The sequence below is a fragment of the Oryctolagus cuniculus genome, chromosome 21 (genome assembly GCF_964237555.1).
Source record: "Oryctolagus cuniculus chromosome 21, mOryCun1.1, whole genome shotgun sequence".
Lineage (NCBI taxonomy): Eukaryota > Metazoa > Chordata > Mammalia > Lagomorpha > Leporidae > Oryctolagus > Oryctolagus cuniculus.
Window position 1 is genome coordinate 7,756,387 of NC_091452.1, and position 21,801 is coordinate 7,778,187.

A 21,801-nucleotide genomic window follows, 5' to 3' on the forward strand; every position below is an offset into this window, starting at 1 on the left:
AGTTCGTGGAAAATATATATTATGGAAAAACTGCAAATGGAGTTCCAATTTTTCTGCACCAAAATAAACTTATCTTTTCATTCCATTTTTCCATGAACTTTTAGAAGTACCCTTGTGTTTCTAGTAGAGGTACAAGGTGTTTCTGATGCCGGGTGCTCAGTGGCCCACACTCTGAGAAACACCAGGCCCTGAATGAGGATGTTTTTAGTGCACCGTAGTGGATTGAGAGGTGGCTCCCAAAGAAGATATGTCCAAGAATCTAACCTCCAGCACCTGTTGAACATGATCTTGTTTGGAAGTGGGATTTTTTAAAGATTTATTTGCTTATTTGAATGGCAGAGTTGCAGAGAGAGAGAGAGAGAGAGATCGTCCATGCACTGGTTCACTCCCCAAATGGCTGCAATGGCCAGTGCTGGGCCAATCCAAAGCCAGGAGCCGGGAGCTTCTTCCAGGTCTCCCATGTGGGTGCAGGGGCCCAAGGACTTGGAACCATATGGGATGCCAGTACTGCGGGTGGTGGCTTTACCCACTATGCCACAGCACCAGCCCCGGAAATAGGATCTTTACAGATATGGTTAAGGTAAAGATCTCAAGGTGATATCATTCTGGATTGTGAGTAGGTCCTGGATCCAGTGACTGGTATCCTTGTAAGACAAAGGAGAGGGAGATTCAAGACCCAGAGACACAGAGTAGAAGGCCAGGAGGAGACAGAGGCAGAGAGGGGACGGATGCAGCCACAAGCCAAGGCATAAACACCTGGAGCCCCAAGAAGCTGGAAGAGGCAGGAAAGGGCCCTTCCCTGGAGCCTTCAGGGGGAGCCCAGTCCTGGGGCCACCATGATTTCATACTTCTGGCCTCTAGAACCGCGAGAGATGAATTTCCATTGTTTGAAGCCACCAAATCTGCAGTAATTTGTTACAGCAGTCACAGGAAACTAACACATACACACTCACCCCCTGGGAGCTGAGAAATACATCAAGCATTCCGTGTGGCTCTGCCCTACGTGACACGTGTTGATACAAGCTGGATCACACATTTGCCCAGGAAGGATTTGCCATAGATCTTCTCTGTAAAGGGCAAAATTCTGTGATGTGATCATCTCCTTCAACTTCCTGTGTTTTGGAACGTTACATGTTTCTCCGAATACCTGTAATCTCCTTCTCTCTTTGAGGCTATTTGAAAATAACTTGTTCACTTAACCATCTGATCTCCACAATGTATTTTTGACCAAAGATTCCTTCTGGTGCTCACTGCAGACAACAAATGCTCAAACACCTTGTTCTAAAAGAACATCGACATCAGAACCATCTCCGGTCTCCAGAAAGCTCAGATCTCCCCGGGAGCTGATGTTCTTAGGCTCCGCTCAGAGGCCCCCAGGGCATTTGCCAGCGTCTGATTGGTGCACAGCTCTGCATGCGTCTGCAGACTGCTAAAGAAGCAGGCGGAAGGGCAGTCAGGGGACCACTGACCCTCTCTTCTCTCTGGCCACATGCCTTTTCAGCAGAGCCCCAGGGGACGGCCAGCACTGGCTTCAGGGCCCTGGATAGAAAGCCAGCGACCCAGTAGAGGCAAAAACCATCAGCCAGCCTTTAAGTCAGGGGTCTCAAATGCAAATGCTTACAGGGACCAAGAATAAGCAACAAGGAGTGGTGGGGACAGTGACCAAGACACACATGCCCTTTCTGGATGGGACCACCGGTACGCGGCTGCATCCAGTGACTGCGGGTAGGATGTGGACCTGGGGCCGTCAAGTTGTCCAGTTATTTGTTGAATAGTTTAATTTTTCAAAAAAGGCAGGAAGCTATGTAGCATGCCTCAGGTTTAAAAACATTGTGCAGATCAAGATAAACAAAAATAATAAAACATAGCTAAGGACCGACTGCCAGTTTATGATACTGTTCTGAGTAAAATATAAACAGATCTGATTGCTTGAGCAGACCCTCCAGAAGTAAGAATGCTAGTGGGAGGGTTAGGGAGCTCTGTGTGTGTGTGTGTGTTCCTGCACGCACTCACATGCACAGATTAAGTAGACATTCTGTTTTACTCAGTCTCCCAGGAAGCTGGCAACCCAGTTGTAGAGAAGTATTCAAGTAAAACATCTAGAAGGAAAGTACACTTTGGGTGCTGGCCGCTAGCGGGCAAGATCGGCACCTCTCAAACGTCCCTGTGCACACCAGTCTCCCAGAGATCCCGTTCAAGTGCAGGTTTTGACTTAGTGCATCTAGGGGGAGTCTCAGATTCTGTATCAAAACCAGCTCCCGGGAGAGGCCGCTGCTGCTGGTTCTAGGACGGCACTGAGTGTGGAGGCACTCGAACCTGAGTGAGATCCCCAGGCCCCGCCCCCAGAGTGTCTGTAATTCAGAAGATCCAGGGTGGGGCCCGAGAACGCGCATTTGTAGCCCGTTCAAGATGCCTCAGCCTCAGATACTAAAAGGAATCAGAGGAGTGAGCGGTTTTTCCTGGTTGCTTCCTGCAACGTGGGCTCCCGTCTGCAGCTTCTCCTCTGAACCAGGAAAGTGAGGCAGGGCTGCAAGGCTCCCAGCCCTGTGCTTGGAGGGGCTTCCCTGCTGGCATCTCGCCCTGTCACACTGTCTTCGTTGATCTTCTTTGAAACTCTTATCATCTTAAATGCTTTAGCTGGACTTGTGCTTTTCCTTTGTGGTATAATCTACATGTAACACAACGTGTGTGCCCGAAGGAGCCCTTCTGTTCCGTGAGTTGTGACAAGCGAGTACTCTTGAGTAATGTGCATGCCCCATCCAAATCTAGAATGCTCCATCACCCCAGAGAACTCCCTGCGTTCGTTTCCAATCCAGCTCTACTCTCTTCCCCAGTCTCGAGCCCAGCAACTACAGTTTCATCTTATGTCAGAGTTTCGCCTGCTCTTGAACTTCCTGTAGATGGATGTATACAGAAGGTTTGTCTTCTTTCACTCAGCATCATGGCTGTGGGACTGATTCAGTTGTGCTGGTGCAAGTACCAGTAGTCTGTTCTTCTTTATTTATATCAAGTAATATTTTATTATGTAAGGGTGCTTCAGAAAGTTCACGGGGGCAGGCATTTGGGACAGTAGCCTGTTATCATTGTGCCCGATCACAGCCCTCGCTCTGCATCTGACCCAGCTCCACCCAGGGAGGCAGCAGGTGACTGTTCAAGTACTTAGGTCCTTGCTATCCACATGGGAGACCTGAATGGAGTTCTGGGTTCCCGGCTTTGACTTGACCTGGCTCTTGTGGGCATTTGGGGGTGGAGGGTGGTGAGTTAGTGGATGAAAGATATCTCCCTCTAGGCTGGCACCACGGCTCACTAGGCTAATCTCTGCCTGGGACGCTGGCACCCCAGTTCTAATCCAGGTCGGGGTGCTGGTTCTGTCCCGGTTGCCCCTCTTCCAGTCCAGCTCTCTGCTGTGGCCTGGGAAGGCAGTGGAGGATGGCCCAGGTGCTTGGGCCCTGCACCCGCATGGGAGACCTGGAGGAAGCACCTGGCTCCTGGCTTCGGATCAGCGCAGCGCACCAGCCGCAATGCACTGGCCATGGCAGCCACTTGGGGGGTGAACCAACGGAAAAAGGAAGACCTTTCTCTCTGTCTCTCTTTCTCTCACTGTCTAACTCTGCCTGTCAAAAGAAAAAAAAAAGAAAGATATCTCCCTCTCTCTGCCTTTCAAATAATGTGAAAATAAATTTAAAAAATTTTTTTAAGTTCATGGGAGGTAGATTTAAAAGAAATGTGTATTTTAGAGCAAATTTTTTTTGAAATCCAAGCTTATGAGTATAAATATACCATAATTATCTATTCACTTGTTGATAGACACTTGGGTTGCTTCTGCTTTTCGGCCCTCGTGAAGAAGGCTGCTACGAACATTTGTGAACATCTGTGTGCGCGGACATAACGCTTCCATCCCCTTGGACGCAGTATCTAAGAACAGGTTCCGGCCGGCGCCACGGCTCACTAGGCTAATCCTCCACCTTGCAGCGCTGGCACCCCGGGTTCTAGTCCCGGTCGGGGCGCCGGATTCTGTCCCGGTAGCACCTCTTCCAGGCCAGCTCTCTGCTGTGGCCAGGGAGTGCAGTGGAGGATGGTCCAAGTGCTTGGGCCCTGCACCCCATGGGAGACCAGGAGAAGCACCTGGCTCCTGCCACCGGATCAGCGCGGTGCGCCAGCCGCAGCGCGCCGGCAGCGGTGGCCATTGAAGGGTGAACCAATGGCAAAGGAAGACCTTTCTCTCTGTCTCTCTCTCTCACTGTCCACTCTGCCTGTCAAAAAAACAAACAAACAAACAAACAAACGGGTTCCCGGGATTTCTAGATTGCAGGGTAGAGATGGGCATCGCTTCATGGGAGACTTCCCTGCAGTTCTTGAATGTGGTTGAGCGTTTTGCACTCTCACCAGGGAAGGAAAGTTCCAGTTGCCCATCTCCTTGCCTGCATTTGGAGTTACCAACCTTTGAAAATTTTAGCCACTCTAGTGGGCATGTGGTTATATCTTATTGTGGCTTTGATTTGCATTTCTTTGATGGCTAATGATGTTGAGTTGATGGAATCTGTCATTTACTTATATTTTTGCCCACTTACTAGAATATAAGTTCAAGAAAGTAGTGACCTTGTGTATTTTGTTTACTAATCCATGCTGATTGGCACATATTTTTCTGCTATATATCTATATATCCATGGTTTATTTGTTTTAAAGGTTGAGAGAAACAGAAAGAGACAAAGACAGAGATCTTCCATCTCCTGATTCATTCCCCAAATGGCTGGAACAGCCAGGATTAAGCCAGGAACAAGGAACTCTGTCCCTGCCTCCTATGTGGGTGGTAGGGGTCCAAGTACATGAGATATTTTCTGCTGCTTTCCCAGGCACATTAGCAGAAACCTGGGTAAGAAAGGAGTAGCTGGGTCTTGAACCAGCACTCAGATAAGGGATGCTTGCATTGCAAGTGGTGGCTTAACCTGCTGTGCCACCATGCTGGCCCCTCTGCAGTATATATTTGATGACTGAGTGTATGGCAAATGCCAATATAAGTTCCTTACTGACTTTTCAGGTAAACTGTAGAGGCATTATGCTAGAAGTATACTTGGCAACTCTCTGGGCCGGTGCTGTGGCGTAGTGAGCTAAGCCTCTGCCTGCAGTGCCAGCATCTCATATGGGCTCTGGTTCATGTCCTGGCTGTTCCTCTTCTGATCCAGCTCTCTGCTCATGGCCTGGGAAAACAGTGGAAGATGGCCCAGGTGCTTGGGCCCCTGCCCCAACATGGGAGACCCAGAAGGAGCTCCTGGTTTCTGGCTTCAGATCAGCCCAGCTCCGGCTGTTGAGGCCATTTGGGGAGTGAACCAGCAGATGGAAGACCTCTCTCTCTGTCTCTCCCTCTCTGCCTCTCAAATAGATAAATAAACAAATAATCTAAAAAAAAAACCTTATTAAAAAACTTGGCAGCTCTCTCTGAAAAGGCAACATCATAAGCCTATTTTGAGTCTGGACCCAAGGCCCCAAATGACCAACTAGAACCATGGTTACAGAAACCTGCCTGGCACCTGCAGACAATGATAGGTCATGGAGACTGTTAGGGCTAAGTTACTACTGGGTTAGAATTATTGGTACAGGCTGAAAAACATGAGGCAGACATAGCAGTTAAGGTGGAAACTAAGTTAGGACTTCACAGGAACACCACTGGGCAAAAGTCAGGAGCAGAGGAGAGAGCTGTGTGGAGGTCAAAACAAGAATGAGTCCACACCAGGCCAGCAGGGAGGAGCCTAGGAGGGCAAAGGAGCCAAACACTCCAGCGACTTCAGAGGGTTGAAGTCCAGGAGCCAGAAGCTTCCATTTTGCACTAGAAAAAAATTTTATTTTTTTTTATTAAAAAAAAATTTATTTATTTACTTGAAGTCAGAGTTACACACAGAGAGAAGGAGTGGCAGAGAGAGAGAAAGAAAGAGAGAGAGGTCTTCCATTTGCTGGTTTACTCCCCAGATGGCCGCAATGGCCAGAGCTGCACTGTTTCGAAGTCAGGAGCCAGGAGCTTCTTCCAGGTCTCCCACATGGGTGCAGGGGCCCAAGGACTTGGGCCATCTTCTGCTTCCCCAGGCCATAGCAGAGAGCTGGATCGGAAGAAGAGCAGCCGGGACTAGAACCGGTGCCCATATGGGATGCCAGCACTGCAGGCAGTGGCTTTACCCACTACGCCACAGCACTGACCCTGAAAGAAACTTTAAAAATAAGACAGCAGTGGTGCCGCGGCTCACTAGGCTAGTCCTCTGCCTTGTGGCGCTGGTACATGGGGTTCTAGTCCCGGTCGGGGCGCCGGATTCTGTCCCGGTTGCCTCTCTTCCAGGCCAGCTCTCTGCTGTGGCCCGGGAGTGCAGTGGAGGATGGCCCAAGTGCTTGGGCCCTGCACCCCATGGGAGACCAGGAAAAGCACCTGGCTCCTGGCTTCGGATCAGCGCGGTGCGCCGGCCACAGCGGCCATTTGGGGGGTGAACCAACGGCAAAAGGAAGACCTTTCTCTCTCTCTGTCTCTCTCTCTCACTATCCACTCTGCCTGTCAAAATAAATAAATAAATAAATAAGACAGCAACACAAGTGAAGAAGCAATGTGTCCCAAGTATCAAGAATCTGCCAGGGGCCAGTGCTGTGGCGCAGCAGATTAAGCCATTGCCTGCAGCAACAGCATCCCATATGGGCACTGTTTCAAGTCCTGGCTGCTCCACTTCTGATCCAGCTCCCTGCTAACGCACCTGGGAAACATCAGAGGATGGCCCAAGTCCCTGGGCCCCTGCATCCATGTGGGAGACCTGGAAGAAGCTCCTGGCTCCTAGTTTCAGCCTGGGCCAGCCCTTGCTGTTGCAGCCATTTGGGGAGTGAGCCAGCGGATGGAATATCCCCATCTCTCTCTGTCTCTCCTTTTCTCTGTAACCCTGCCTTTAAAAAAAAAACAAAACTACAAGACTCTTCAAATTTTCTTAACAAAGGGACTTTCAGTCAATACGGCAGCCTGAGCTTACAATGGCTTGACTTAGGATTTTCCAACTTTACAGTGCGGCAAAAGCAACACGCATTCAGTAGATACTGTATCTGGGGTCTTGAATGTGGATCTTTTTGGGGGCTTGCACTTTGCTTTGTATGACGCTGGATGGTGGCAGCAGCCATAGCTCCCAGGCAGCCCCGTAGTCACAAGGAGAGAACAACCAACGCTCTAGTGTGTTGCCGTGCTGTGATGTCCAGGACGTTAGGTGGCATCAATGCATTTACTACTCAGTATATTTTCAATGTGTGATGAGTTTGAGGTGTGACCTCATTGTAAGTCAAGATGCACCTGCACAGGAAACCTTGTCGTCTCCCCCACTAGGTCCTCTCTCATGCACATAGAAGTGCAAGACAAAGTCCTATCATTATATTGATGATCATGAAACAAGAAAGGAGATTTTCCTATGTGCTAGACATGAGCGGTGAGTAGGAATTGAAGCCATGTGACACCCCCTCCCCTCAGAGTCCATGAGTTTGCGTGTGATTGTAGGACAGCAGATAGGGTTCACTTAGCTGAGTGAAGAAATCGGAAGGGCAGAAATTAGGCCGGTGCCGCGGCTCACTAGGCTAATCCTCCGCCTAGCGGCGCCGGCACACCGGGTTCTAGTCCCGGTCGGGGCGCCGGATTCTGTCCCGGTTGCCCCTCTTCCAGGCCAGCTCTCTGCTGTGGCCCGGGAGTGCAGTGGAGGATGGCCCAGGTGCTTGGGCCCTGCACCCCATGGGAGACCAGGAAAAGCACCTGGCTCCTGGCTCCTGCCATCGGATCAGCGCGGTGCGCCGGCCGCATCGTGCTGGCCGCGGCGGCCATTGGAGGGTGAACCAACGGCAAAGGAAGACCTTTCTCTCTGTCTCTCTCTCTCACTGTCCACTCTGCCTGTCAAAAAAAAAAAAAAAAAAAAAAGAAGAAATCGGAAGGGCAGAAATTAAGCTAAAAACTGGTTCACAGTTGATAGATGCCACACATCCTTGGTAGGAACAATCACAAAATTCCATGACCCCAACTCCCCAGAGGGATGCCTCCGTATGCCTCTGCACACAGAGAACTTGCATCAGATGGTGCCTGCTGAAGGCAGACCCTCCACAAATATTCCAAAGCCCATGAGGGGAAATTCCACCTAAGTTACTTTGGATACGAAATCAGCATGCAAGGAACCATACAGTAGAATGGACAAAAGTAGTTGGATCCGTAGGGAAGACTGGAATTCCCTGAACATGATAGGTGGCTTGGAAAGAGAACCAAATAAAAATCCTGCCTGTGAAACTTATGGCCATAATTGTTTTTAAGTCTGAAAGCATATGATTATGTGTTTATCACCTTTGATCCATTCATTCTACTCCTAGAAACTCATCCTAAAGGAAACAACCTGGATTTCAAACAAAGGCTTTTGTGCAAAGAGGTTTACTGCAGAGTTACCTAGAATCAAACACTGGCAGCAGGCCAGTGGTGGAGGAGCAGGTGAGGGAACCATGAGACGGGAGGGAGAGAGTGTGCGTCCTGGAGTCAGAATGACCAGAGTTAGAATGACTGGAACATCCACTTGAGTCTTGGGCCAAGCACTTCACCTGTTCTGGCTTTAAGCAGTAGCATGTTTTCCCCAGGGAATTAAGGGATCTAGAGAGAACGATGGTGAGTGCCCTGTGGGGAAGGCCCTCCCTACATTGACACTTTGGTCACCAGTACCCACACAGTGCAGTGCTATGGTCGTGAATGTGAGTGACTGGGCCGTGAGAACAGCACAGTACCAAATGGGCCGTGTGCATGTGTGATCTGACCTCAGGTGAGCCTTGTGAAAGAATGGGGTAGGTGAGGGGAAATCCATCCGAGGGTCAGCACTGATTATCAGAAGGTAGAGGGACTGTTACTTGTACCCTCCCTGCACTGTTCCCTGTTTGATCATTAAAAAGATGGGGCCAGCAATGTGGTGTCCTGGGTTAAGACACCGCCTGTGATGCCACCATCTCAGAGGGGCACTGGTTTGAGTCCCGGCTGCTCCACTTCTGATCCAGCTCCCTGCTAATGTGCCTGGGAAAGCAGTGGAAGATGGTGCAAGTCCCCAGACCCTTGCACCCACATGGGAGACCCAGATGGAGCTCCTGGCTTCAGCCTGGCCCTGGCCCAGCCCCAGCTGTTGTGGCCACTGGGGAGTGAATCAGCGGATGGAAAGATCTCTCACTATATCTCTCCTTTTCTCTCTATATCTCTGCCTTTCAAATAAATAAACACACCTTTATAAAACATTTTTAAATCCTATCACTGCCTAGCTGTTGAAGGAAGGCCTTTTCCCTCATCTTGTTGCCTTGGGAACCCAAACTAGTCTGGCTCACTGCAGAGGATCAGTTCCAGGGCCGAGGGTGGCCTGAGCCTACCTGGGGCGCTGTTACCTGAAGTTGTAGCCAGGGTACAAGGACTCATTGGCGGTCTTGTCATCCAGGCGGCGGAAGCTGTATTTAGGACGGCAGCGATGGAACCACCTGTCCAAGTTGCAATCCCAGTAGATCTCAATGCCCATGATCCCTCCCTGCAGGGGACAGGAGACAGACTCTGGGGCCAGCTGGATGCGGTCACGCAACCTCCAGGCATCTCCCCGCACAGCAACAATCCCTGAAGGGAGGGTTTTCTGCTTCGAAGAAAAATGCTGATTACAGGTTTCAGAGCCTTAAGCACAGCCCTAATCTGCGGGGTTAGACTCCTGCAGCACCTGCAGACGCAGCTCCCGGCTCTTCCTCCCGTCTTCTGAAACCCAGCTGCTTAGACCTGTTTTCCTTTTATCAAACCACTCTTGCACCCAAACACCCTGTTAAAGCGGAGTTGAAAGTCGCTAATGGGATGCAGAGCACTCCTTCCCATGCCTCTCCCACCTTATCTTCAGTCCTCCCTGGAGAAGTTCTCGGTAGATGGCAGATGTGCTTAAACCGAGGCTCCTGAGATGGGGAGATTATCCAGGTGGGCCTTTTACACCCCCTCTCATCAAAGCTCCCTCTCAGAAAGGTAAGCGCCTTCATAAGAGAGAGGCAGGGGGAGCCATGACCGCTGATGCAAATGCTAAGCTGTGCGCACGCTTTGAAGGTGGAGAAAGGGACTCTGAGCTGAGAAGTACAGCTCTGCAAGGTGGAAAGGCCCAGAAAGTGGACTCTCCCCAGAGCTCCGGAGGGCGTGCGGCCCTGCAGACACCTTGATTTTGGCTCCGGGAAGCTACTTGCAGACTGCCGCCCTCCAGAGGCATATGGAAGTCGGTGCTGATGGAAGCCACGGGGGTTTGTAGTGATTGGATCCAGCAGCCACAGGAAGCTCCTTCCCTGGAGTCCACGCTCAGAGTTGGGTGGGGTGAAGTGAGCCAAGCCCTCAGCTCTGTGTATGGATTCGCTAGACGCTCAGAGAACACGAGCTTTCTTATCAAGATGTAGCAGCCCTGCCTCTTGGCCGGTTCACGTCCTCCATCCCCTGACACCCGCCCTCCGCCCTCCCGTACCCCACCGTACAAAGACGCCACCAACCTGAACCGCTACATCTGAGAAACGGTCTCCTGTTTCCCGGAAGATATCTCCCAGCCGGAAAATGGGACACTGTGGATTCTGAGTCTTGTGGAAGGTGCACGAGATGTTTAAGCCTGGAGGGATGTTCCTCCTGTGCACAGATAACACACACACACACACACACCTCAGTCGAAAACAGAGCCACCTCTTGCCCAGAGAGCAGGTGCGGTGGTGAGCACCACCTCCGGGGACCCTTGTGCCCGAGTTGGTCTGCGTGTCCAGTGTGGTGGAAGTGATGGCGTGTCCCTTCCAAGGACTGTGGCTCCCATCTTGGGCACTCTATCTCCCTCCAATCCCTTGTGTGCTTGTCTCCCTTGATCCTTGCCATGTCCTAAGGACACTTGAGCAGGGGTAGGGAGCGGCCCACGTGCCTGGAAGTAGATCCTCCTGCCATGAGATTGTACTCGGAAGAGGATCCTTCAGCCCCCGGTCAAGCCTGGAGATGCCGGCAGCTCTGATTAACGATAGCTCAGCCATAACCCCAGAGACCCTCAGCCAGAACCAGCCAGCAAAGTCCTTCCCAGGGTGCTGAGCCACTGAGACAAGACATGTTGTTCCATTGGGTATCTAAGGTCTGCAGCTGTCTGTCACCCAGCCGCAGATAACCGACGCAGCTGGGCATCCTGGAACTCACGTGGTGTAGTTGTGGCCGGGGAAGTCGATGTTGTTCTTGATGAGCACGGTGAAGTTCTCGGCACTTCCCAAGAGCGCAGGCCTGGGATGGAGAAATGCAAAAGGGGTCAGTGGCTGCGGGGACCCAGGAAGCCCCTGGGCCAACGGGACCAGAGGCTGGCTGGCTCTGTGCTTTGGGACTGAACGGAGAGAAGTGGATACAGCAACTTTGTAGGGAAAGCATTCTGGAATTCTCCATCAAGCTTCTCCTAGAGTCTCTCCCTTCTTGAGACCTGTGGGGTTTACTGTGACAAGTCTCACGCTCTGACAGAATGATAACTTTGGTATGTGCTGTGGTGTGCCGGTAAATGTTTAACAACCAGCTCTCTGCGGGGGTAGGGGTTGGGACAGGGGGTGCTGAGTGTAGCGTTTGCTGATTATTATGGCACAGATACTCCCACTGTGGCTGATTTCAAGTTACCAGTGGGACATCACTGACCTTGAAGTTGGGGAGGGATGAGCACAGTTGTCTCCAAGTTGGTACCAACCAACTCCAACACTTGTTTGTAGATTTCCTAATAGAGATTTCCTAATGGGGTTCCTGCAGTCGGGACATCCTAGTCTGTAGCACGGGGCCACACACATGTAGTTTACATGTCAGCCATTCTCTAGAGGCTCCGAGTGGCATCAAGTTCTCCCTGAGTTAGAGGCGGCTGAATTCTAGACCACAGGAAGATCTACCCAGCCAGCCGGCCGGCCAGCCAGCAAGTGCATGGGCTGGGCTCTGGGGCTATAGCGACCAACTGGAAAGTCAGCACTGTTGGCCTTTTATGGCTGACAGTCTACCAAGGGTGGAGAAAGCTGTGGGTACGGAGGCACAATGGGTACCCAGTTGCTTGGCATACTTGAGTAGGTGGCAGTAAGGATTAGGAACAGCCCCGGAAAGGGTGGAGGGTGTTTGGAAGGGGGCACCACGAATGTCTGCCTCTTACTCCAGGCCCGGTTTTGACTCTGCTGGGACATTGCTGTGGTGAACAATGATGTCTGCCTGTCCAACATCCGTCCCGCGCTGGCAGTGCTGCCGCCTGTTCTCTCTGGGAGGAAGCTGGCTGTCGCATTCTCTGTCCAGAGGGTTGGGTGGGGGCAACTCCACCTCTTATCCATCCCTCCAGCTTCCTAGGTGGGCAGGTTCCCCAGGACTGGTTAAATAGTCTGGTCCACTGCCCCTAGCCTCACTGATTGTTTCATAGGTGGTCCCATGACTTAGGCAGGACAATAAGAACATTCCAGGGCTTTTGTGGGAACAGCTGTGAAAGAGAAACTCATTTTCACCGGGATTGTTAGCAGTAAGACTATAAACCTGGAGTTCCCCAGACCACAGTATAAGGAAGTCAAAATGGAAGACTGGGGTGTGTGTGTGTGGGTGTGTGTGGGTGTGTGTGTGTAATCTCGTAGGTATCATCTGAAGTCTGGATCAGGCCTAGCCTCTTCTGGATGGATCATTTACTGGAATCAAAGACACAAACCAAAAATAACACTTCCTGTTTTTCTGAAGTCAGTTTAAGTTGGATTTGTGTCATTTGCATCAAAAAGAATTTTCTTTCTTCTTCTTCTTCTTCTTTTTTTTTTGGACAGGCAGAGTTAGTGAGATAGAAAGACAGAGAGAAAGGTCTTCCTTTCCGTTGGTTCACCCCCCAAATGGCCGCTATGGCCAGTGCACTGCACCGATCTGAAGCCAGGAGCCAGGTGCTTCCTCCTGGTCTCCCATGCTGGTGCAGGGCCCAAGCACTTGGGCCATCCTCCACTGCATTCCCTGGCCACAGCAGAGAGCTGGCCTGGAAGAGGAGCAACCGGGACAGAATCCAGTACCCCAACCGGGACTAGAACCCGGTGTGCCGGCGCCACAGGCGGAGGATTAGCCTAGTGAGCCGCGGCGCCAGCCAAAGGATTTTATTTTCAACAAATGCCTGCTGCGTGTTGTACCCTTTGCCCTTACGTCATTCTAAACCCCACACTTCCTGGACAATGCTGAGACTCAGAGTTCAGGATCCTGAAGCTTCAAGGATCAAAGCTCTTCACTCGTCTCCCGTGACACGAATTGCTTTCCCTCGGGTCACAGTTCTCTGTGTATGTGTCTCTTCTCTTCAATTAGACTGTCAGAGTCTTGGGACCTGCTCCGTCTCTGGGCCTGCCTATGGTTTTCACCAGAGTTGGCAGTTTCTTGTGTGTAGTTACGTGTCGGAGGAGTATCGCGTGCCCACTACATGTCGAAGGATGCGCTGCATGAATGGTTAATGAAGGAAACTGAAGTTTAGGGGGTAGCTTGCCCAAGGTCACGTTAAAACGCAGCCCAGAGGCAGTGCACTGACGAGACGCAGTGTTTGTGTGATGAATGAGCTGGTGGCAGAGCTGGAGCTGAAAACCACAGCCACCAAGGGGCCCCTTGTCCTGAACCCATGGCCGCATGAGTGGAGGCTGATGTCCCTCCCACAGCTGTGCGGTGCCTTCCGTGCCAGACCAACTCCCCTGACCTGGAAATGAACCCAGGTGGAGCTGTTAACGGTTGGGGGCCAGACAGGGCGGCGCTGCCTGGTGCCTCTGCCTGACCTCCGGAGGGCTGCTTGGGGCAGTTTTCTCTTCGCCCACAGAGTCTCAGGGAGCGAGCAGTCACTGTCCTGCATGGCCCCGTCAGGGGCACTGAATGACCTTAAGCAGCCGCCTCCTCTGGTCGTCCGCAGCAGCTGTGTTTCAGGTGCTCGGTTAACCACGTGTAGCGAGCCGCTGGCCCGCACAGCACAGGGCATTCCCGTTGTTGCAGAAAATGTCACTGGTAGTGCTGTTTCCAGAACTTCTGGGGCGGGTGTGTGTGTGTATAAGCCAGGCCCGGGGCTCACTTTGTAAAAACTGCCCATGTGCCATCTCATCTAATCCTTACAGCAGCCTGTGAGCTAGCTGGCATTATCCTCATTTTACCGGTGATGAGACTGCAGCAGCTCAGAGAGGTTCAGCCATTTGCCCAAGGGCACACAGCAAAGATGTGTCAGAGACGGAATCTGAGTCCCAGCCTTTGTAACTGTTTTCTGCTGGGATTTGACATCCTGGTCTTGGGTCTTGAAGAGAGGAATGGATACCGGCGACTGGCGGCTCTGTGCACCCCTGAGTGCTACTTTGAGAAAACCCCTCCCCTATCCACCTTCCCTTCCCCCTCCTTCCCTCCCAATTTCCTACCCTTAGTGACTCCGGAAGGCCACGACCAGCCCGGAAGGGTCCTCCTTTGCCCTGGAAAGTGCTGGGACCAGCGGGAGGGGGGCGGGGCACCTGGTCTGGTGAGTGGCTAGGCTAGGGATCAGCAGGTACCGAGTTGCCTCTATGTGTCAACAGCCAGCTCTGGGAGGAGCCGGAGGAGCCGAGCACTGGCAGCCCCAAGAGCCAGGAGGGCTGCATAGAGGAGGGACAGCCCCCAGCCCCACCCATGCAACTCACCGGGGGGCATCTTCCGCTGCCTCGATGGGGCACCAGGCAGAGACTTCACAGGTCTTCTGGTTCCCTTTGTACACAACGCACCTTCCCGTCTGGATTCCTGCCGGGGGGCGGGGGGAGGGGGCCGCCGGGGTCGTGGAATCACAGATGTCCAAGAGTCCGACGTCAGGGAGAGGAAATTCTCCCGGAGGGGCAGCCTTCCCTCAAGCCAAGCAGGATCCGGCTGATGCTCCCCACCCTGCCCCCACCCAGGCAGCTTTGGCCTCCAAACCCCCAACACCTGCTGTCCCACCCACAGGGGGCTGCAGGGCAAAGCGAAGGAGCAGAGGTTAGAACAGCAAGTGTTTTAAGGCTTAGAGGCAGACTCTGGGTTACGTTGGCCTCTTTGGTTTCTTTACAAGAAGAGATGCCCGATGGGGCGTCTTCCCTGGCCTGGAATAGAGGGACGGGAACTCGGCCTCTCAAACGGGAACTGGAACCCTCAAGAGGTACCCGGCCTGTCCAGGGATGTGCAAAGCCACCGAGTAACATGGCTCATCTTCCTGGAGTGTGAGGAAGATCAGCAGACCTCCAAGAGGGAGTTAATTCAGTAGTGAGCAGTGTTACAGGGATCTCTTGTCGTATGTAAATGACCTTTCACACCTGAGCTTTGTGTGTGTGTGTGTGTGTGCACACATCGGCAGCACCAATGGCTTTTTCCCTTTTACTGTCATGTGGAGTTTAAGTTAAACATGAGAGAAGGACATGGTGCAAGGTTACCCCGAGGGAACAAGTTCACGCTTCTCAACCTTTGGGGACATTCAGGGGACGGTTTAGGATGCTATGAATTTTCTATCCACCGAGCCCTGAGCCTGCCAGGTTTGGGGGAGCTTCTCTCGCCGGGAAATTGTAGCCACATTCCCAGTCAGCAGCAGGTGTGCTGGGACCCAGTCGAGGCACAGGCTTGTCAGGGGCTGGTGGCGGTGGGAGAAGGCAGAGGAGAGCCCGAGGCTGAGGACCTGAACCACGCAGCACAGATGTCCCCAGAAGCTGGCAGGAAACAGAGGGTACCTTTGCTCTGTGGGTCCATCCATCCCTTTCTGCAGCCCCGGTCGGAGGAACAGAGCGTCCTGCGGGTGGGGTACTGCGGGGCAAAGGACAGGGTGGTGGGGGTGAGCAATGTGCTGCCGTCGTGGAGGAGCGAGTGTGTATGAGTGTGGGGACCCCCCCCCCCAGACACAGCCGAGGGACTGACATACGCTACCACAGGCATGAGCTGTGTGAATGGGAGTCCACGGACGGGAACCACCCAGAACAGGCAAGTCCACATGGACAGAAAGCGGGTTGGTGGTTGCCAGGGAGACGGAGAGGAGTGGAGAGTGACTGCTAGTATGCATGACGTCTCCTTTTGGGACAATGAGAACATTCAGGAATTAGTGCTGGTGTTTGTACAGCTCAGTGCACAGACTACAACCTACTGAACTGTCTACTTGACAGGGGTGGATCTTATGGTATGTGAATTATATCACAGCAAAAAATAAAACTGAGATAGCAGCTGTTGGGGCAACCAGGTGTGGCCCTCGGGGTGGCGAGCGGGTGGCCTGGTCCAGGAGGCCCTGTGAGTGATGTGGACAGGTGCAGAAGCCCAGCAAGCAGTGTGGAATATGGGACAACAGGCAGCCCTCTCTCCTCTCTCATTGGCCTGAAGAAATGAGGTCAGTTGGGTCTCAGGGCTGAAGGACAGAAGGAAGAAAAGAGAGCTGAGATGACCTGGTTTATGCATATTTGATTTTCCGTCTCCCAGGGAGCAGGATTAATGGCCTGCCTTAGGGGAGACCGAACACGGCCCAGCGTGGCGATGGGCTCTGCTGCCTGTCCCCCGTGCAGTCTGCGGCTTTCAGGGACACAGGGGACAAGGACCCCGACCGGCTACCCGTGGGTTTGGCAATAGCCATGCCATTTTCTAGCTGAGTGGTCACAGCCAAGTCACTTGCGCTCTCTGCACCTGTTTCCCTGTCTGTAAAAGCAGAGTGAGTGGACTCATCTTTTTTTTTTTTTTTTTTTTGGACAGGCTGAGTGGACAGTGAGAGAGACAGAGAGAAAGGTCTTCCTTTTCCATTGGTTTACCCCACAATAGCCGCCGCGGCCGGCGCACTGCGCTGATCTGAAGGAAGGAGTTTGGTGCTTCTCCTGGTCTCCCATGGGGTGCAGGGGCCAAGCACTTGGACCATCTTCCACTGCACTCCCTGGCCACAGCAGAGAGCTGGCCTGGAAGAGGGACAACCGGGACAGAATCCGGCGCCCCAACCAGGACTAGAACCCGGTGTGCTGGCGCCACAGGCGGAGGATTAGCCTAGTGAGCTACGGCGGCGCTGGCCATGGCCTTGTCTTATTTGGTGGTTGTGAAGATGACGTGAGTTATGGCAGGAAGGATGCGGCACACAGCACTCGCTCAGTGAATATCTCTGGTTGTTCCGAAAGTCTCCCACGTTCTCTTTTCTTCCCAGTTTGCCTTCTTCCTGGCACGCAGCATGCCCCTGTTGCCTCCCCATGACCTCACTGCCCCCTAAATTAGACTATGAGCTCTGAGCACAAAGCCTGGGTCATCTCTTTGCAGCCCAAGTGCCCGCCACATAGCAGATCCTGGTAAACATGGAATGAAGGCGTGAGCACAGCAAGGCACAGAGAGGTAAATTCACCTGCCCAGGGTCACGCAGCTAACAAGTCAAGTTTTGAACCATTGGTATTCTAGCTTCTGAGACCAGACTTTTAATCTTGGGGCTGCCCTAACTCTCTCCAGATCTCACCCCTTGGAACGTGTCTTTGCGTGTCCACAGGGGTGGGGGGCGGGCTCTGGCGATGACCGAGTGTGAGATAGAAGAGGAGCAGCGGCCCCAGGCTCAGTGAGAGGCCGGACCCTGCTGGGGAGTCGACCATTTTGCTGGCATGGCTGCCCGTCGCCTCTTCACAGTGGTAGGGACATGCGGGGGACAGGAGAGCCCAATAAAAATGCAGAGTTCTCTTTTAGGGGCGGTGCTACTTAGGCAAGCCAGTGTTCACTTGGCTTCCAGTTTGGCTAGAAACGATGGCAAAGAATGTCCTAGAAGCCAGCGCTTTTATGCAGAGCTCCCAGACTCAGAAAACTAGGCCCCGTCGCCAGGACGGGCTGGTGAGCAAGACCCCATGGCAGGGCTGGTCCTCCACATGGGCGTGGTCCCCACCGCAGACTTGGTGTGGCCAGCGGTCCCCAGTGGGGCACAGGTCACCTGGGAGGGGAGCGCAGCAGCTGACCTCTGGTTTCCATCCTGAAGGGCAGAGCGCGGGGCCGTGCAGGTTTGATAGGGAAGCAGTTCTCCTGCGAGACGCAGGGGAGCAGCCCGGGTATGAGCGGTCAAGGCCAAGTCAGGAAAGACAGCAGGGGCAGCCGTGTGCGCTGAGGGGGGGGGGACACGAGGAGGGAGGCACCCCGTCTGATTTAAACACTGACCCTCTAAGAAGCAGGGGGAACAGGCAGACGTGAGCTGTTTGACAACGCTCCCCGGCACTGGACGCAGGCTGGGGAGGCTGTGGATGAGGACTCTGGGGTTCTAACCCCGGCCCCGCCGCCAGCAACCTGTGTCTCCTCTGGCAAACCCCTCAGCATCCCTGAGTCTGTGTGCCGCCCTGGAGAACAGGCCTGGGAAGAAGGCCTTTCTCCTCCTACGGCTCTGATGCGGCTCCCGGAGAACGTGAAATGGCAGGCAGTTGGCCGTGAGTCACGTGGCCTTCAGCTGCACAGGGGGCACACAAGCCCCAGAAAGAGCTGGCCTCCGTCTTCACGGGCCCCTGTTGCTGGGGACCCAGGAGACACAGCCAAATCTTGTGGCCTTGGAGAGAGACCTCTGCCTCCCTCCACTCGGCCCAGGCCCGCCCCACAAGAGGCAGGTGCTCGTTGAATATTTGTGAGCCCCAACCCCCCTGGGTCCCCACTTCCTTTTTGCCTGACCTGCACCACCTCCAGGAGCCCCCTCCCACCCAGGGCACCCCTCCAGGGCCCCTGCCCGCTCCGTACCTCGGGACACAGCCGCCGCTCCTGGCCTTCTGTCTTGAGAAAGTTTGTCATCACGAAGAAGGAGTTCCGCTGCGGAGGGTGAGGAAAGTGCCTTTGAGAACAGAACTATTTAACCACAGTCATCCATCCGGCAGGCCAAGTGCCTGGGGGCGAGCCCTGCCTCCCTCCCAGCTTCTAGACACAGGGGCCCGTGGGCAGCACGGGTCTGCCCAGGGCTTAATAGCAACGCCGGAGTAGCTGCCCGCTGAGCTGAGGGAGAGCCACAGAGCCCGAGCCCGTGAGCTGTCATTTGCTGTTCCAGCCTCACGAGCCGCCTTCTCACTTTTTTGACACAGCAAAGTCCCATTAAATTGAACGAGGGAGGCGGGCGCGGGGGAGTAGGCGTTCATCAGAATTCCTGCACAGATTTCCTAGGACCGTAATGCAGGGGCAACAGGGCATCCCACCCGCCGGGCACCGGCTGGGTCTCAGCGACCCGCTGCTCCGCACAAACCCCCCCGCCCCTCATCTGTTCTTCCGCCTACTGGCCCCACATTGGTTTCTCCTTTGTGGCAATTCTGCTTGCCCACGCCTTGCTCTGAGACCCACACCTTTCCTCTCTTTGTCACCTACATCCTTCCTTCTGGCAAGCCCGCACCCACGAGTGGGCTCCTGGAGAGCCTGTTGTTGACCAAGTGTCCTGCAGGTGGCAAGTTCTACGCCCTTTCGAATCCAGACTTTGCTAACTCTGTGGCCCTGCTTCAGACGTGAATGAAGCAAACCATGGTTTGTTTTTCTAAAATTTTTTATTCTATTTGGGAGACAGAGAAAGAGCGAGAGCGCACACACCCACCTGCTGGTTCATTTCCCCCTATGCCTTCAATGGCCAGCGCTGGGCCAGCAATCAGGGTCTCCCATGAGACCTTGCACTGCTTGACAATGCTTCCCAGGACTGGCCCTGCTGACTGTTTGCAGCAGACCCTGGCTGGAGAGGCTGTGGATGAAGACTCCAGAGTTCTAACCGTGGTTCTAACTGTGGCTCTGCATCCGGGAAGCTGTGTACCCTGGGGGAAGTCACTCAGCGTCTCTGAGTCTATGTGCTGACCTGTAGGAACCCAATCACTCTTGCCTCCCATGGTCTGCATTAACAGGGAGCTGGAGTCAGGAGCCAGAGCTGAGAGCCAAACACAGGTACCCCAATGTGGGACGCAGACATCTTAATGGCAAAGCGAAACAGCTGCCCCTCCAATCACATTTTAAATGCTCCAGGACACGCTGCTATTTTGAGAATCCCTGTGGGACTCGGTAAAGCAAAGAATCATCTCTTTTGAGCTGCTGGATATGACCCAGATCTGCAATTTTTAGGTTGTCTCAGTTGGGATTTGCACAGAGCTTTTAAAATAGGGCCGTGTCATTCTGGAGTGAGGCCCTAAGTCCTAGGGGAGGAGCATGAGGCCCTGCGACGGCAGCCAGCGGCAGGTGCCGGAGGCGGCAGGTGCCGGAGGCGGCAGGTGCCTGAGGCGGCAGACAGGGGCTCACCTGCAGAGGGAAGGTGTAGTCCGCGGTGTCGAAGATGCTCCCCACCTCCTTCTTCACCCCGTTTTCCACGAGCACCTCCTTCACCTCGGCTATGCCTTTCACCTTGGTGTGCACAGAGCTGATGACAGGCTCCTTCCTCTGGTACAGCTTGTCACTCACCAAAGCAAAGCTGAAGGGCACACACGGAAAAGCATCAGCGGGTTTCCCGAGGGAGGCACAGCGCAGTGGCTTTGGTTGCGCAAATCTCAGCAGAGCTGCTCCCAAAACAGTAGGAACGGGTGCACCTACCTCATGGGGTTAAATGAGATACGCAGGGATAGGCTTCTGGTGCAGTGGTTAAATTGCCACTTGGAATGCCCGCATCCCATACTGGAGTGCCTGGTTTCCGATACAGCTTACCACTGACGCGCCTGGGAGGTAGCACAGGGTCTAAGTATCTGGGCTCTGGCTACTGACATGGAAGACCTGGATGGAGTTCCAGGCTTCACCCGCGTCCAACCCTACTTGTTATAGGCATTTAGGTAACGAACCAATGGGTAGAAGGTCTCTTCATGTCTCTCTGTCTCTCCCTTGCTCTCTGCCTTTCAAATAAAGTGAAAACGAATTTTCAAAAAATGAAATCTGCAGGCAAACTCCTCAGCGGAGTGTGTGGCACTCAGTAAGCACTCGTCACAGGAGAACTTGTCCTAACCCCATCCTTTCTTGTCGCCTAACGCTGACTCCAAGTTGTAGGAAGCTTCTCAAACGGTAGTCCAGCTGCAGCTCCGTGCACCAGCGCGGTCCATCAGCACCATCCTAGCCAAGGCTGTGTCTGGCGGCCCGCGCCCTGCTTTCCAGAGCCCCCATCTGCTGTATGGATGACACTGATCATGGCATCCTGACTTACGCTCCACAAGCAGCATCGTCTAGTCCTCACACTGGTGTGTTACTGGGATGGGCTCCGAAAGGTGAAGCGCCTCACCCAGGGTCGCACAGAAGGCCGTCAGAACTGAGGCCCACGCCATGCCTGCTCGTAGCCCAGGGCCAGCCCTCGTAACTGCGTGCTCAACTCGTTCATGTGGGACATGGTCCTGCCTCTGGTTTCTTGCTCTTTCTTTTTTTTTTTTTTTTTTTTGACAGGCAGAGTGGACAGTGAGAGAGACAGAGAGAAAGGTCTTCCTTTGCCGTTGGTTCACCCTCCAATGGCCGCCGCGGCCAGCGCGATGCGACCGGCGCACCGCGCTGATCTGATGGCAGGAGCCAGGAGCCAGGTGCTTTTCCTGGTCTCCCATGGGGTGCAGGGCCTAAGCACCTGGGCCATCCTCCACTGCACTCCCGGGCCACAGCAGAGGGCTGGCCTGGAAGAGGGGCAACCGGGACAGAATCCGGCGCCCCGACCGGGACTAGAACCCGGTGTGCCGGCGCCGCTAGGCGGAGGATTAGCCTAGTGAGCCACGGCGCCGGCTTTCTTGCTCTTTCTTGAGAGTGTGAATCTAAGTTGTTGTGGTGTGAAGGTGGGGAGGGAGGGAAGTGGAATTAATATGCAATTAAAAATGGTAGATTCTGGGGTGGGGGGATTCAGTCTAGTGTTTCAGACACCCACGGCCCACATCAGATTATCTGGATTTGAG

The 21,801-nt window shown here is 53.5% G+C and overlaps 1 protein-coding gene across 2 annotated transcripts in view; it reads right to left on the minus strand.

Annotated features, from left to right (window-relative positions):
* The window catches only part of P2RX7 (purinergic receptor P2X 7), a 46,060-nt gene that overhangs the window by 12,291 nt on the left and 11,968 nt on the right, over positions 1-21,801 (minus strand). Inside the window, exons 2-8 of one of the 2 annotated variants that reach the window (XM_002719745.5) lie at positions 20,192-20,360; positions 18,674-18,742; positions 15,694-15,766; positions 14,647-14,743; positions 11,186-11,266; positions 10,513-10,642; positions 9,400-9,536 (exon numbers count right to left, since the gene is read on the minus strand). In XM_002719745.5, coding sequence (XP_002719791.1) covers positions 9,400-9,536; positions 10,513-10,642; positions 11,186-11,266; positions 14,647-14,743; positions 15,694-15,766; positions 18,674-18,742; positions 20,192-20,360 — 756 coding nt within the window. Of the gene's footprint in view, positions 1-9,399; positions 9,537-10,512; positions 10,643-11,185; positions 11,267-14,646; positions 14,744-15,693; positions 15,767-16,749; positions 16,949-18,673; positions 18,743-20,191; positions 20,361-21,801 lie in introns of those variants that run through there. The other variant, XM_051826762.2, reaches the window with a different exon arrangement.